The sequence below is a fragment of the Megalobrama amblycephala genome, linkage group LG2 (genome assembly GCF_018812025.1).
Source record: "Megalobrama amblycephala isolate DHTTF-2021 linkage group LG2, ASM1881202v1, whole genome shotgun sequence".
Taxonomy (NCBI): Eukaryota; Metazoa; Chordata; class Actinopteri; order Cypriniformes; family Xenocyprididae; genus Megalobrama; species Megalobrama amblycephala.
Genome location: NC_063045.1, coordinates 47,727,960 through 47,740,197, shown reverse-complemented (window position 1 = coordinate 47,740,197; position 12,238 = coordinate 47,727,960). Strand labels below are relative to the sequence as shown.

At 38.9% G+C, this 12,238-nt stretch overlaps 1 protein-coding gene across 15 annotated transcripts in view; it reads right to left on the bottom strand.

The window, feature by feature from the left end:
• Positions 1-12,238, bottom strand: part of fryb (furry homolog b (Drosophila)) — a 68,776-nt gene that overhangs the window by 5,927 nt on the left and 50,611 nt on the right. For 9 of the 15 annotated variants that reach the window (XM_048181533.1, XM_048181537.1, XM_048181527.1 and 6 more), the window contains 18 exons: positions 10,653-10,838; positions 9,460-9,661; positions 8,776-8,927; positions 8,478-8,665; positions 8,259-8,353; positions 6,374-6,987; positions 5,982-6,079; positions 5,302-5,478; positions 5,042-5,182; positions 4,765-4,947; positions 3,492-3,656; positions 3,241-3,315; positions 2,752-2,919; positions 1,988-1,996; positions 1,266-1,463; positions 980-1,126; positions 644-804; positions 339-549 (listed from right to left, as the gene is read on the bottom strand). In XM_048181533.1, coding sequence (XP_048037490.1) covers positions 339-549; positions 644-804; positions 980-1,126; positions 1,266-1,463; positions 1,988-1,996; positions 2,752-2,919; positions 3,241-3,315; positions 3,492-3,656; positions 4,765-4,947; positions 5,042-5,182; positions 5,302-5,478; positions 5,982-6,079; positions 6,374-6,987; positions 8,259-8,353; positions 8,478-8,665; positions 8,776-8,927; positions 9,460-9,661; positions 10,653-10,838 — 3,170 coding nt within the window. The remainder of the gene's footprint in view (positions 1-338; positions 550-643; positions 805-979; positions 1,127-1,265; positions 1,464-1,987; positions 1,997-2,751; positions 2,920-3,240; positions 3,316-3,491; positions 3,657-4,764; positions 4,948-5,041; positions 5,183-5,301; positions 5,479-5,981; positions 6,080-6,373; positions 6,988-8,258; positions 8,354-8,477; positions 8,666-8,775; positions 8,928-9,459; positions 9,662-10,652; positions 10,839-12,238) is intronic. The other 6 variants (XM_048181532.1, XM_048181538.1, XM_048181540.1 and 3 more) reach the window with 3 other exon arrangements.

Sequence of the window (12,238 nt, the reverse complement as noted above, 5' to 3'; positions counted from 1 at the left end):
CAATTTTTCTACTGTAAAGTAAAAGAATAACATATTACAAAAATTACTTTTAATTTAAATGTATTTTACAGTGCAGTTGTATTACAAAAGTAATATATTACTTTTTTGGTATCATAATAATGATAATATAATGGTATTATTATTATTATTATTATATCCTAATAGTTTGGCTTCCTATAACACCAGTGCGAATATAACGTGAACTCAGACGCTGAAAAGAAGGACAGAGGTCCACCCCCTCCAAGTCTTACAAAATCATGTGGGAAACACTGAATTAGCTATTATGAACCAAAATGTTCAAACAGGACTGCTTTGTGTACGTATAAGGGTGACGTTACCTGAAACATTGCAGAGAAAATGTGGAAAGTGTAGACGGCGCAAGACCCATCTGTATCACACATCAGCTGGTTAATGTGACTCCGCCAGGCTTCTTCGGCATCGTCACACACCGTGGGCTGAAATGCTGCCAAGATGGCAGAGAAAAATGGGGAGGGTGGAGGAGGAAAGCCCAGCTCATCCAGATCATCTCGGTCCTCCCCAAAATGGTAGCTAAGGAATCCAGAAGAAAGGATGTTACCCTTAAATAACCATGCCAGTTAGCAGTTGTCTAATGCTATAAAACTGCACTGTAATCAGTATTAACCTGGGCAGGGAGTTTGGGTTCTGGTTTATTCCAGCTCGGTTTTGTTCTGCAGGAAGGTCCAGATTAGTGCTAGAGCCGCAGTCAAACCTCATTGGCAGCTCATTCACACTGAATGGCAGGTCGTCCTCTTGGACATTTGACTCCTCGTCTTCTGGTAAAACCTGTGAAGATGGGAGAAGATCATTATTGATCTTCATTATTAATCAGTAATTCAGTCTCACAAATGTGCCAGCAATAATTGTAAACTGCATGCTGAAGCAGATTTCATTTCGCTTAAAGGTTTGGTGCTATTTGGACTCTTTGAAGAAGTTTTGATGGGCTAAATTTTAAACATACAGGTGGCATGATGTGGTCATCTGGTAGCGATGTTCCCAAGCAGGGTGTTGCTGCGTTGAGGGAATTTGGGTCAGCTGATGTGGTGTCATAGGAAGTGGACAGAGAGTCTGTATGATTGGTGTCCTCTGAGGGGGAAAGGTTCATGGTCTGAAATCAGAAAATTCCCAGCTTTAGAAAACTACCATTAGGCTAAAACAAAAACATAGATAGATAGATAGATAGATAGATAGATAGATAGATAGATAGATAGATAGATAGATAGATAGATAGAAACTGTAGTACATACTAGTTGAGAGTGGGATAGGCTTTGGCTGGTGGAATTGGACTCTTCCTCTGAGGAGTCATCAGAGTCTTGCTGGGGGTCGTGTAGGCCGATGCAGGGGGTAATGTCGGAGTGCTGGCTCTCCTCCAGGAGCTCAGTCAGGTCTGTGCTGTCCAGAGAGCGTCGACGCACTCCCCAGTTAAAGTTATCCATACTCTCACCCTATTAAAACAAACACCCAGCACTGATTTAACAGCTTTTTTTTCTAGCATGAGCTGATGTTGGGAATGCACCACTCTGGCCTTCTTTGGCCCCAGGAGTAGACATAACACACTTCTAATTAATCATGCAAAAATGAGCACATGCAGACATACAAAAAATACAATAGAACAATAAAAAAAACACTAGTAACCTCCTTTGTGGTCCAGGTGAAACAAAGCAAAACAAAACACAAAGGAAAGCTGATTTTAAGGATCTTAGACCTGCAGGTTTCAATTATCTGAATTATCTGAATTTTAATAGTTTTCTAACTAATGATTGGAATGAGATGCTGCTAACATGCACTTCAATTGTATGTAATATGACTTTCATGAATTTAACACATAAAAAAACATCTAATCACAGCAGCCTATGACAGATGAGAGTCTACATGACTGACACACATCATTTTCAAAGTGACTCTGAGCAGGTATGAAAACAACATCTCTGCCATTCTCTATGTCACATGCTTACACAGCTGTTCTTACCTGCAGCTCCTATTGGCAGCACAGGAGAGAAAGAGAGAGAGTGTTAGCTACATGGTGAGAAAGTCCAGAGGAAAAGCAATGGGCACATTAGTCAGGCAGACTGTTATCAGAGCAAAAGAGTTATTTCATTATCCAGAGAGAACATGAAAGAAATAACTGAAGGAAAAGGAAAGAAAGTTAAAATGAACTGGGATTTTGTTAGTAGGGAGGGGAATTGTAACTTTGAAATCAACATCTTTTGAGTTCTATATAACTAAAATATATACACACTACACCGTGCAAAAGTTTAGGTTCAGTAAGATCTCTTATGCTCACCAAGGCTGCATTTATTTGATCAAAAATACAGTAAAACAGTAATATTATGAAACAATTTAAAATAACTATTTTCCATTTTAATATATTTTAAAATGTAATTTATTCCTGTGATGGCAAAGCTGAATTTTCAGCAGCCATTGCTCCAGTCTTCAGTGACACATGATCCTTCAGAAATCATTCTAATATTTCTTACTAATATCACAGTTTAAAAAAGTTGTTCTGCTTAATATATAAACATGATGCAATTTTTTTCAGGATTCTTTGATGAATACAAAGTTCAAAAGAACAGCTAACTTTTTTAACGTTATAAATGTCTTTACTGACACTTTTGATCAATTGAATGCAAATAAAAGTGCTCATGTATTATTATTTTTTTTTTTAAATCTTTCAGATCCCAAAACTTTTCAGTGGTAGTGTATGTATTTTTAAAGGAAAAGTGTTCAACTGACCTCTCCATCTTCCAGCTCTACGTCCAGGAAGTCAAAGTCTCTGAAGACTCTGAACTGCTGCTCTGATGTGGTATCATCCAGGGTGTCCTCCCGGGTCCCATCCTCAGAGGACACCTGACTGGGCTGATGCTCCATGAGGTCCAGATCACCACAGGATGAGAAGATCACCTGAAACAAATAAACATGACAGTGGAGTCAGCGTGGAATCTGAGTATGCAATTAAGGCATCATGCAATGGTCCCATTACTAAGATGCCTTATAAGCCTTACAGGCTTATTTCTTCATTTGTTATAACATTATATGCATGATAATTAGGACTTTAATTAATATGAAATAATCACAGATTTAATCTATTATTAATCTATCTAGAATCTATCATTCTATAAGACTAAAGTGATAAGTATCATATAAAGCTTAATCCTTATAATAATAAAAAATGTATGGTTGTCTACATAGAGTGTCTTCCCAGGAATGACAGTGAGGACTTACAGACGGGTTCTTGGTGAGGCCAACTTCCTGTCCGCAGAGTGACAGAACATTCACCAGCTTCTCTCTCGTTCGCTTCTGGGAAACAAAAGGAAATTACCAGCTGAAAAAGCCGACTCTGACAGAAGCATTAAGATCATCAAGATTTTCATAGCATCACAGTAAACATTAAAAGACAAGAACCCAGCCCAAAGAAATAAAAATTTCCCTCCTTCATACCATGACTAATATGAACAGCATAAAATGTTGGTCACCTGTGATGATTGTGGCCGTTTCCAGCTGACTGGCACCAGGACGGTATTTGAGTTGGACCCTGAAGAAGTAGAGGACGTGCTACGGGTCACTGCTATCACACGAGCTTTCCCATCTCTCCCTCCAGATCCCTGCAGGTCATCATATCTGCGGCCAATGACCGGTGTCTGGACACAAACACATGCATAAAATACATATTTCACTTATTAAAAACAAACATATATTACAATAAAGGCTGAACATGGACACATAACTCCGACACAAACATAAGCACACCAGCACAACAACAGGTCCTGAGCAGTTTGGAGACACTCACAGACTTACACTACCCATGAGTCACAGCCTTCCTGTAGATAAAGAAGCACATACGGAAAAACAGCCTAATTGCTGGAGTCCTTATCAGTGTGCACCCACTCCATCTGGACAGGATATCACTGCTTCCATCAGGGTGGACAAGAGGTAAAGACTCAATTCTAGGAACTCAGAGGGTTTCCTGTAGTTGCGCATGAAGCCACAAGAGGGCAATCATACACAAAGTTGGCTCTAAGGAGGTCTTTGTTATAACTGGAGAAACAGCACTTCAGGTGGTTCCTGCGCCAGCTAAACAACTGCATTTGCGATGAATGGGAATGCAAACAGATAGCTTTCTACAGGTATTACAGATTTCCTTGTTTCAGATCAGATGTCATATTAATGTCAAGCAGAATCAGACTCTGAAATTGACCATTATTATTGGACAACCCAAGATTGTTTAAGCTTTAAGTTATTTGACCTATTCAGTGTCAAAATTCACACAAAAAACAGTCACTTTCCCTGAAGTTGTCCTAAAAGATCACTTCCTGACATTAGGTTGCAGAAGAAACCCTCAGAGAGGTGGGGTCTTAATCACATCCACCCTCACTTTATTCTGAGAGGTTATTAATCACAAATGCAGTCAAAACACATCTCTCCGAACTTCCGTTGACTATTATCCCAATATCGCCATCTGAAAGCGAACTGAGAACTTGAGTGACTTCCCTTTAGCCAAAAATGTACCAAAAACAAAAGGAAAACCGGCTGCGCCTTCATGGGATCTGATAACAAACGTATGCTCAAAAACAACAACATGGCCACACCTCAAGAGGTGAATGAGTCAGAGAACCTGTTGCGTGTAACTGCACTGAAAACTGATATTTTCTAAAGCATAAATGCTTTTTGTGCCTGCAGCAAACCAAAAAACCCCATGCATTTCAACAATTGAACAACAAAATATATTGTGCACACTATGTAAAGTACCTCGGATATGTCAAAATGGAATTCCAGTGTCTTTCCTGGCAAGGCTTTAGATGAGCCATCCCACATCATACGGCTAACCTCCAGGTGGGCTAGATCGCCATGGGCGTAGGATGGCAGGGATAGGCTGGCTGAGCGGGAAACGACCAGCTTCAAAATGTTCAGAGCTTCTTTCCAGTGAACCGTCTATAGAGGACACACGCATATTGGTACGACAAATCAGATCGAAATTCTTACCAGATTAATCCTAATTCAAGTGGTTCAGCAGAAAGGATCTCACCTGTACAAATTTCTCAATGGTCTTTAACACCTCTACATTGAAAGGTTTGACCTGAATTCCTGCCAAATCCATGTGGCTAAGCAGACTGTAGATGATCTGCAGCAGGGGCTGTTGCATGCTGGGTAATCCTTTATCTAGCAGCTATGAAGAGAGGTCAGCTGGTTTTAAAATGGTGTTCTTCACATATAGTATAAGCAGCACCATATCTGCCATTTCGTAACTTATACTTGAGGATATTTAAGCCTGTCAGGACAGCTCACCTCAGCCATGTATGTCACCAGACTAAGCGTGATGTCAGAGAAAGCCTCGTGCAGGTAGCGACAGACCACATTAACCCACGAGAAGGGGTCTCTGGTGTAGGAACGAGTCTTATATAGGGTCATTACATGAGCCAGGTGAGATAGTTTAGTGTTCTTGTCTTTCTCCTCTAGACACACCTAGAATACACACCACACCATAAACACATAAATACAGGTGTTATTGTGTTTAAAAAAAAAATATTATTAGTATACACAGACAACTACTGAAATTAGCTCATATATTTCCTTATTTTTATAATGTTTTTGTTTTACTTCATTTTTTATGTATTTAAACATTTGGGAGCTCATGTTATTTTTATACTTGTATGATGTAATATTATTAATAATTAGTTTTTTGTGGCCAATTGTTTATCACATACACACAGAATGTATTCTACTACTGACTGACACTTTGTTGATCAAAATAAGACACTAGAAATATGCACACTAGCTGAGATTTTATAGTAAATACGTAATAGTTTTCCTGTTACAACAAAACAAACACTTATGAATTGGGATATAATGCAGGATTAGGTGTTGAGAATGGATCAAGTTTGTCTTAACATTTAGGTGTAAATGTCAATGAAGTGCGGGGTGTGTTTTATAGTAGGATTGTGTAAAGAAAAGAAGGCAGGGCAGACCTGTGCGATCCTCTCAGCACTTTCTTTACAAAACTGTGTAGGGCTACCGAAGTGTTGCACCAAGTGAGGCAGCAGACAAAGCACATTCAAAGGAAAACCTGAGTAGACAGAAAATAAAACATGCAATTATGTTAAAGATCAGAAAACTTGCTAAATATCACAGACATTTAAAAGAAAAAAAGATCTAGAGGCATATCAGTTTGAGCAGCCTTCATTCAAAATCGTCTTAACCCTTTCACAAGATTTTGATACAAAATTAAGCTTGGGACAAGACACTTTTTTTTGCTCAAACTAGCCTAGTTTAAACACTAATTATTTGTCGTTTAGCAACTTTAGACCTACAGTATATAAAGTTTTAAGATGCTGTCACTACAAATATCCACTCTACCCACCTATAGCCTGTGATGTGTCCACCACTGGCACTCGTGAAACAGGTGTAAGCTGACAGAACAACTGAAGCGTAAGATCATTTGTAGCTGGAGAAGTGAATCCCTTTAGGAGCAGCTGCTGCAACCCGGAAAAGCCACTCCACCTCAGCTGAGCCTGGAGCTTCTCTAGTCTCTCCCTGTTCTCCTGCAGATCCAACGGAACCCGTGCCAGCAGTTTGTGAACCAGCCTCAATGACATCTGGTACTCGAATTCAAAGTCCGACTCCATGAGCGACACCGCCACCCAAAAGATGGTGGCGAGCAGGTTGGCTGGGTGACTGGAGTGGGACGGGTCGGTGATAACACTTGTGTCAGCACGGGTGGAGTTGGAGGACGTGCTGCGGGCCGATCGAGCGAGACCCTGTTGGGTACAGGCTTGGATGCGGTCTAACGTGGCACTGCGAGGAGGGTTGGAGGAAGAGTTTTCCCCGCTTTCGCCAAACTTTTTAGGGACGGAGTAACTGCGCTGGTGCCTGTTCCGCTCATTAGTCCCACCCTCTTGGTGCAGGTTCAGCTGCCCTGTGCTCTTACGGTTTGGGTTAAGTTTCCCGCTCACCAGGAAGTCTGGCGATGAATCTCTGTATTTGGAAGAGACATAGATAAAGAAAAACAGATGGTTAATTTGTTCATGTTTTTTTTCTCTGAATATATTGTTATGTATACTACCATTCAAAAGTTTGGTTTCAGTAAGATTTTTTTAAAGGTCCCATTTTTCGTGTTTTTTTGAAGCTTTGATTGTGTTTATAGTGTGCAATATAACATGTGTTCATGTTTCACGTGTAAAAAAACACAGTATTTTTCACATAATTTACTTATCTGTATACCGCCGTTTCCACTGTCATAAAAACGGGCTGGTGACTTCCTTGTTCTATGAAGTCCCTCCTTCAGAAATACGTAACGAGTTCTGATTGTGCCAGCGGTTCCTGTGTTGTGATTCGACAGCGCACCTTGCCCGGAAAGGTCACGCCTCTTACCATAATGTGGAGATGCATGCGCTCAGTGGATTATAATTTTCGGGAACCGAGTTAAACATAAATTGTAACCATTGATCTCTAAGTACAGCGTCCCTGGGAAGGCCAAACAAAGGTGATTGGACTGCGGGATGAAAATAACAGCGTTTCGACGACATGGTGACAAACACACTCTACAAACGCAACTCTTGCTCTTATCAGTGGGAGCGCAACAAGACCACGCCCCCTTTTTTGTGTATTCCTGTGGGCGGAGGTTAGTCAAAAAACTGTTTTAGTGACGTCATTAAAGAAGGAAGTAGAGGGATGTAGTCCAAACTGGCCGTTCGATGTAGGCGACTTCTGTTAAATAAAATATCTCGCTTGGCATTGAACTTTGAGCTTTAAAATTGTACAGATTTTATTTATACTCTAACAACAACATTACACACTAACTAAAGTTTGAAACATGGGATCACGAAGAACGGGACCTTTAATGTTTTTGAAAGAAATCTCGGCCACCAAAGATGCATTTAATTGATCAAAAATAGAGTTAAACAGTAATATTGTGAAATATTATTACAATTTAAAATAGCTGCTCTGATTTTTTATGGAAACTGTGACATTTTTTCAGAATTCTTTGATTAATAGAAAGTTCAAAAGAACAGCATTTATTAAAAACATTTAGAAAAATTAGCATTTCTGTAACTATGTTAAAGTCTTATGTTCAATTTATTGCATTTAATGCATCTTTGCTGAATAACTGTCTTAATTTCTTTTCTTTTTTTTTTTTTTTTAAAAAAAAACCTTACTAATTATAAACTTTTCAACAGTAGTGTAGTTATAAAATATTTTTAGGTTGAAATAGTAGGAAAGCATAAAGTACACCATGAAATTCTAACCTTGTCAAAGCTGCCATAAGTTCACTGTTGTTCAGACATTCAGCTAAATTATCCACAACAGACTCCAGAGTAAGTAAAATCTCCATGACGTAACCCTGGAAAGCAAAATAACGGTAAAAACTACAGCAATAAGAAAAATAAGAGCATACAGAAATATTTGACCAGCAAATGCATTTATTGCATAGATGTTATTTAACAGTCTGGTTGATGGATACACACCTGAACTTCATCCCCGTGCTCCCCCACAACCTCCACGAGGCGTGAAAGCAGGTCGGACACAGCGTGGGCAGAGAGGGGCTGTCTCAGGGCTCGGAAGATCTGGAACGAGCGTCCAGCGTAATGGCGAGAGGAGCTGCAGAGGGCCGTCTGCAAAGCAACGTCGCTCAGCTGATGCTCTAGATGGAAATCTGACACATGACAGAAACACTTATCAACCGAACACCGTGGCACTGTAATGAATAAGGTATTTCATTCTGTCAACATGAAACATAAATGCACTAAAATGTTTGGTAATTACCTGATTTGGACTCCTTGAACACAGAGACCACATGCCGTAGGAAGTTGGTGAGCTGCTCTGCGCTCTTAGAGTTGGGGTTCTTCGGCGTGATGTCTTCGTGGCACCAAAGCGGTCCGAAAGCCCTGAGTAAGGACAGGACAGTACTCCATGCACTGTACCACCACAACCACCACCAAAATCACAAATACATGAACTACTACTCTCTAACTGCCTGATTTACTGACGCTGGAAAATGCCCAAAAGTTTTGCTGAAGAAAAAATGCAAACAACATGTGAATGACATATTTATCAAAGTGTGTGAATTTAAAATGTAAAATAATTCAAATAAATGTAATTTTTTTTTTAGTAAACTAATTTAAGTAATTAGAATAATTTTAAATATTAATTAATAATTTATAATATTTATAATAAAAAAATTAAATAAATAAAAAAACATTTTCTTCTTTGGCCACTAGGGGATGTGTGAGCTTGTAATATAATAAAATAGTTGATGCACCATCCATTTTTGTCTTGTCATACTGATAAACATATTTATATGCATTCTAGATCAGCGTCTAACTCCTCATTTATATCAGGCTTGTGTGTATTTTTTTTAAAAAAATGTATGGGAAAAAAACTCTGATTTGTGTTTTAATCTATTTTCATCCACGTATATTGAAACAACTGCTATAAATTGCCACATACCTGGTGGTGAGGAACTCAATGAGCTTGTTGGTTTTCTCATCTGATTCTGTGGAGGACTCGTCCAGCTCCTCCAGGTCAGCTGTAATTTGTGGCAGGTTTCCAATGCTTCCTCCCAGGCTCACACTGGAGGAGGTGGAGGACGAGCTTAGACCAGAATCCGCCACTGGTGACGCTTGCCACTCTCGCAGGAAGTCGAACCCCCCTGTTTAGACATGAGTGTGGTTTAGTGATGTAATGCAAGCAGGTTATAAATCGTGTTGCAAAACTGTATGTGCTTAACATGTTTTTGTTTTCCATTTTCTGATTATTGTGCCTGTGGCCTAGTTTCAAAATTGGTTTCACAATTCGCCTGTAGTCTTCGTTGCAGGTCTGTAACATTAGCATATCAACCACACTTATCTAAAAAATGCCAGGTGTATTCCAAGCTTTAATTGTTAGCAGTGACTTTTCACATGTGTGTCTATTCAGATATCAGTTAAAAAAGGTGGGGGGGGCGACATCAGTGACATGCAGGATGAAAGATTAAATGCTATAAAAACCTCAGTCATAATGCAAACTGGGACTTGGCATAGTGTCTGGCCTAATTACCTCCATCTCAGTCTCTTCTATAGTAAGAAAGACAAACAGCTGCCAAAAATACTTTGAATTCTATGCCAAAGAAAGTTAAATCCTAACCCTTGGGGTTTTGTTTGATAATAGTTACCTACTTCCTCATTGTAAATTCAAGCTGTGAAGGAAATGTAGGTGAATCCTATACTCAGTGGTTCACACTGACTGCTCTGTGCTGCAGGTGATGTGACAAAATAGGTCAGTTGAGTTTTAGGTAAGGTTTTTGTGCATTGATTATGCTGTGCAGGTTGGCAGGAATGGAATGTTTTTGTACAGTTGCTGTATTTAAACCAAGGAATAGTGGGTAAAGAAACAATGGCTGCACCCAGGAATATTTCACGGGTTGTTCTTCATAGATCATGTTTGATTTGAGTGTCCACTTTGATTTGAGCACAGTTATCTTTTCTGAAACTGATTTTTTTTTTTCTTATGGGAACCGAAACAAAACTTCTAGCAAGAAATTGGAATTGGTTTTGTTCCATGGTATGAAGAAACTGTCTGTGAAAGTTTATTTCTGTTGGTGGAGTCTTTTTGTGTCATGCTGTATTTAAAGCATGGGATTCTGGGTTGAGAAGTGATTGTACCTGAGTAGGAGTATTCGGGCTGGTAGCTGGATTTAACGGTGAGGGTCTTGTTGTCACCGATCTCTCTGGTTAGTAACAGGACAGAGGCGATGACCTGGAAATTGTTGTTGCAGGAGAGGGCGATGAGGAGATGCAGGAGTAACCTCTTGCTGTGCTCAAACACCTCCGGCCTGTAATGATCCAAACCTGAGAGGACAGAGATGCAAAGGTAAATGAACTGAACTGATTTGAGCTGAATAGTACAGAAGCCAGTGAAGCGGATAGGAATGAAACACATTCTGAACATGAACTAAATTACTTTCAAAGGGTGTTCCCACTGTTGTACGGTTGCATAATGTGGATAACACAACATGTTTCCAAGGAGCAGCACAGAACACAAAACAGGGCTCTGTGCAATAAAGCATACTTGTAATATAGTCTAAGTGTTCAGGAAGTTTTTTAAAATAATGTTTCAGACCTACCATGAGCACAGAAGATATATTTTTCTGTAATTTGTGATTTTAAGTTAATTTTAAAAAATGATGCTTAATTGCCGATTTACATATTAAGAACTACCCCTATCACTACCACAAACACAAACTTCATGATTTGATTCGATTCCGATTCAATACGATTTGATTCAATATTGATTATTTTGGATATATATCAGATACAGTACATGGCAAATTTTCTCAAGGAAAAAAAATCTCTCAAATAATGCTGTAAAGTATGAAATATACATAGAGTCAGTTGGTACTGCAGTACTGTCATATTGAAGGTTAAAATTAACTGATTTGTATACAAACAAATTACAGTCAAGGACGTTTTTATAATAATTAAGTTATAATACTAACTTTACAACTACATAATCATTTCTACAGCATTCTACTTCGTTTTTGAAATATAAACATTTAAATGGTGGCTGTCATAAAAACTTGATTTATTCAAACATGCATTGAGTACTGAAGAACATTATATGGTGAATATATTTAGCAAAGTGCTCTTTTCTCATTTTTCTAGCTGACTAACAAGTTTATGGTTCTTCTGAGATGAATGTGACGTTACGTGACACATTGTTTACAAGCTGTTTTATTGACGTCTTTCCGTGGTTGAAATACTGATTAAGTGATTACATGACACATGATACAGATTTCCATGAGTACTCTATCTTTTAACATATCTTCAGATATTTATTTCGCACTGTAACTGGTATTAAAGTGGAGGAGATGATCAGTTCATGTGCGCCTCGCGCTGCTGCTTCTCTTGAACTGAGGCACTACAGTGATCTGTCACGCCACATTAAATAGCGCCAAAACTGTATTTGTTTTTTGAATTTCGTGATACAATGGAAATAATTTTGACATCTGGGACTTTGTTTCATATTGAAAGTAACAAAGCACAAAGACTATTGTGATTTATTGGATGGGAAGCGTGCTACAATGTTCCGTTCATTCATCAACTGAAAATAGGATAATCAATTCTTGGGATTTAGGAATCAGTATCGGTTCGTAAAAATGAGAATCGATTAAAAGCGAGAAATCTATATTTTTTTACCCAGCCCTGATATATCTGTACACACAGGCCGTGGAGAAAGTGAACAGTCACTA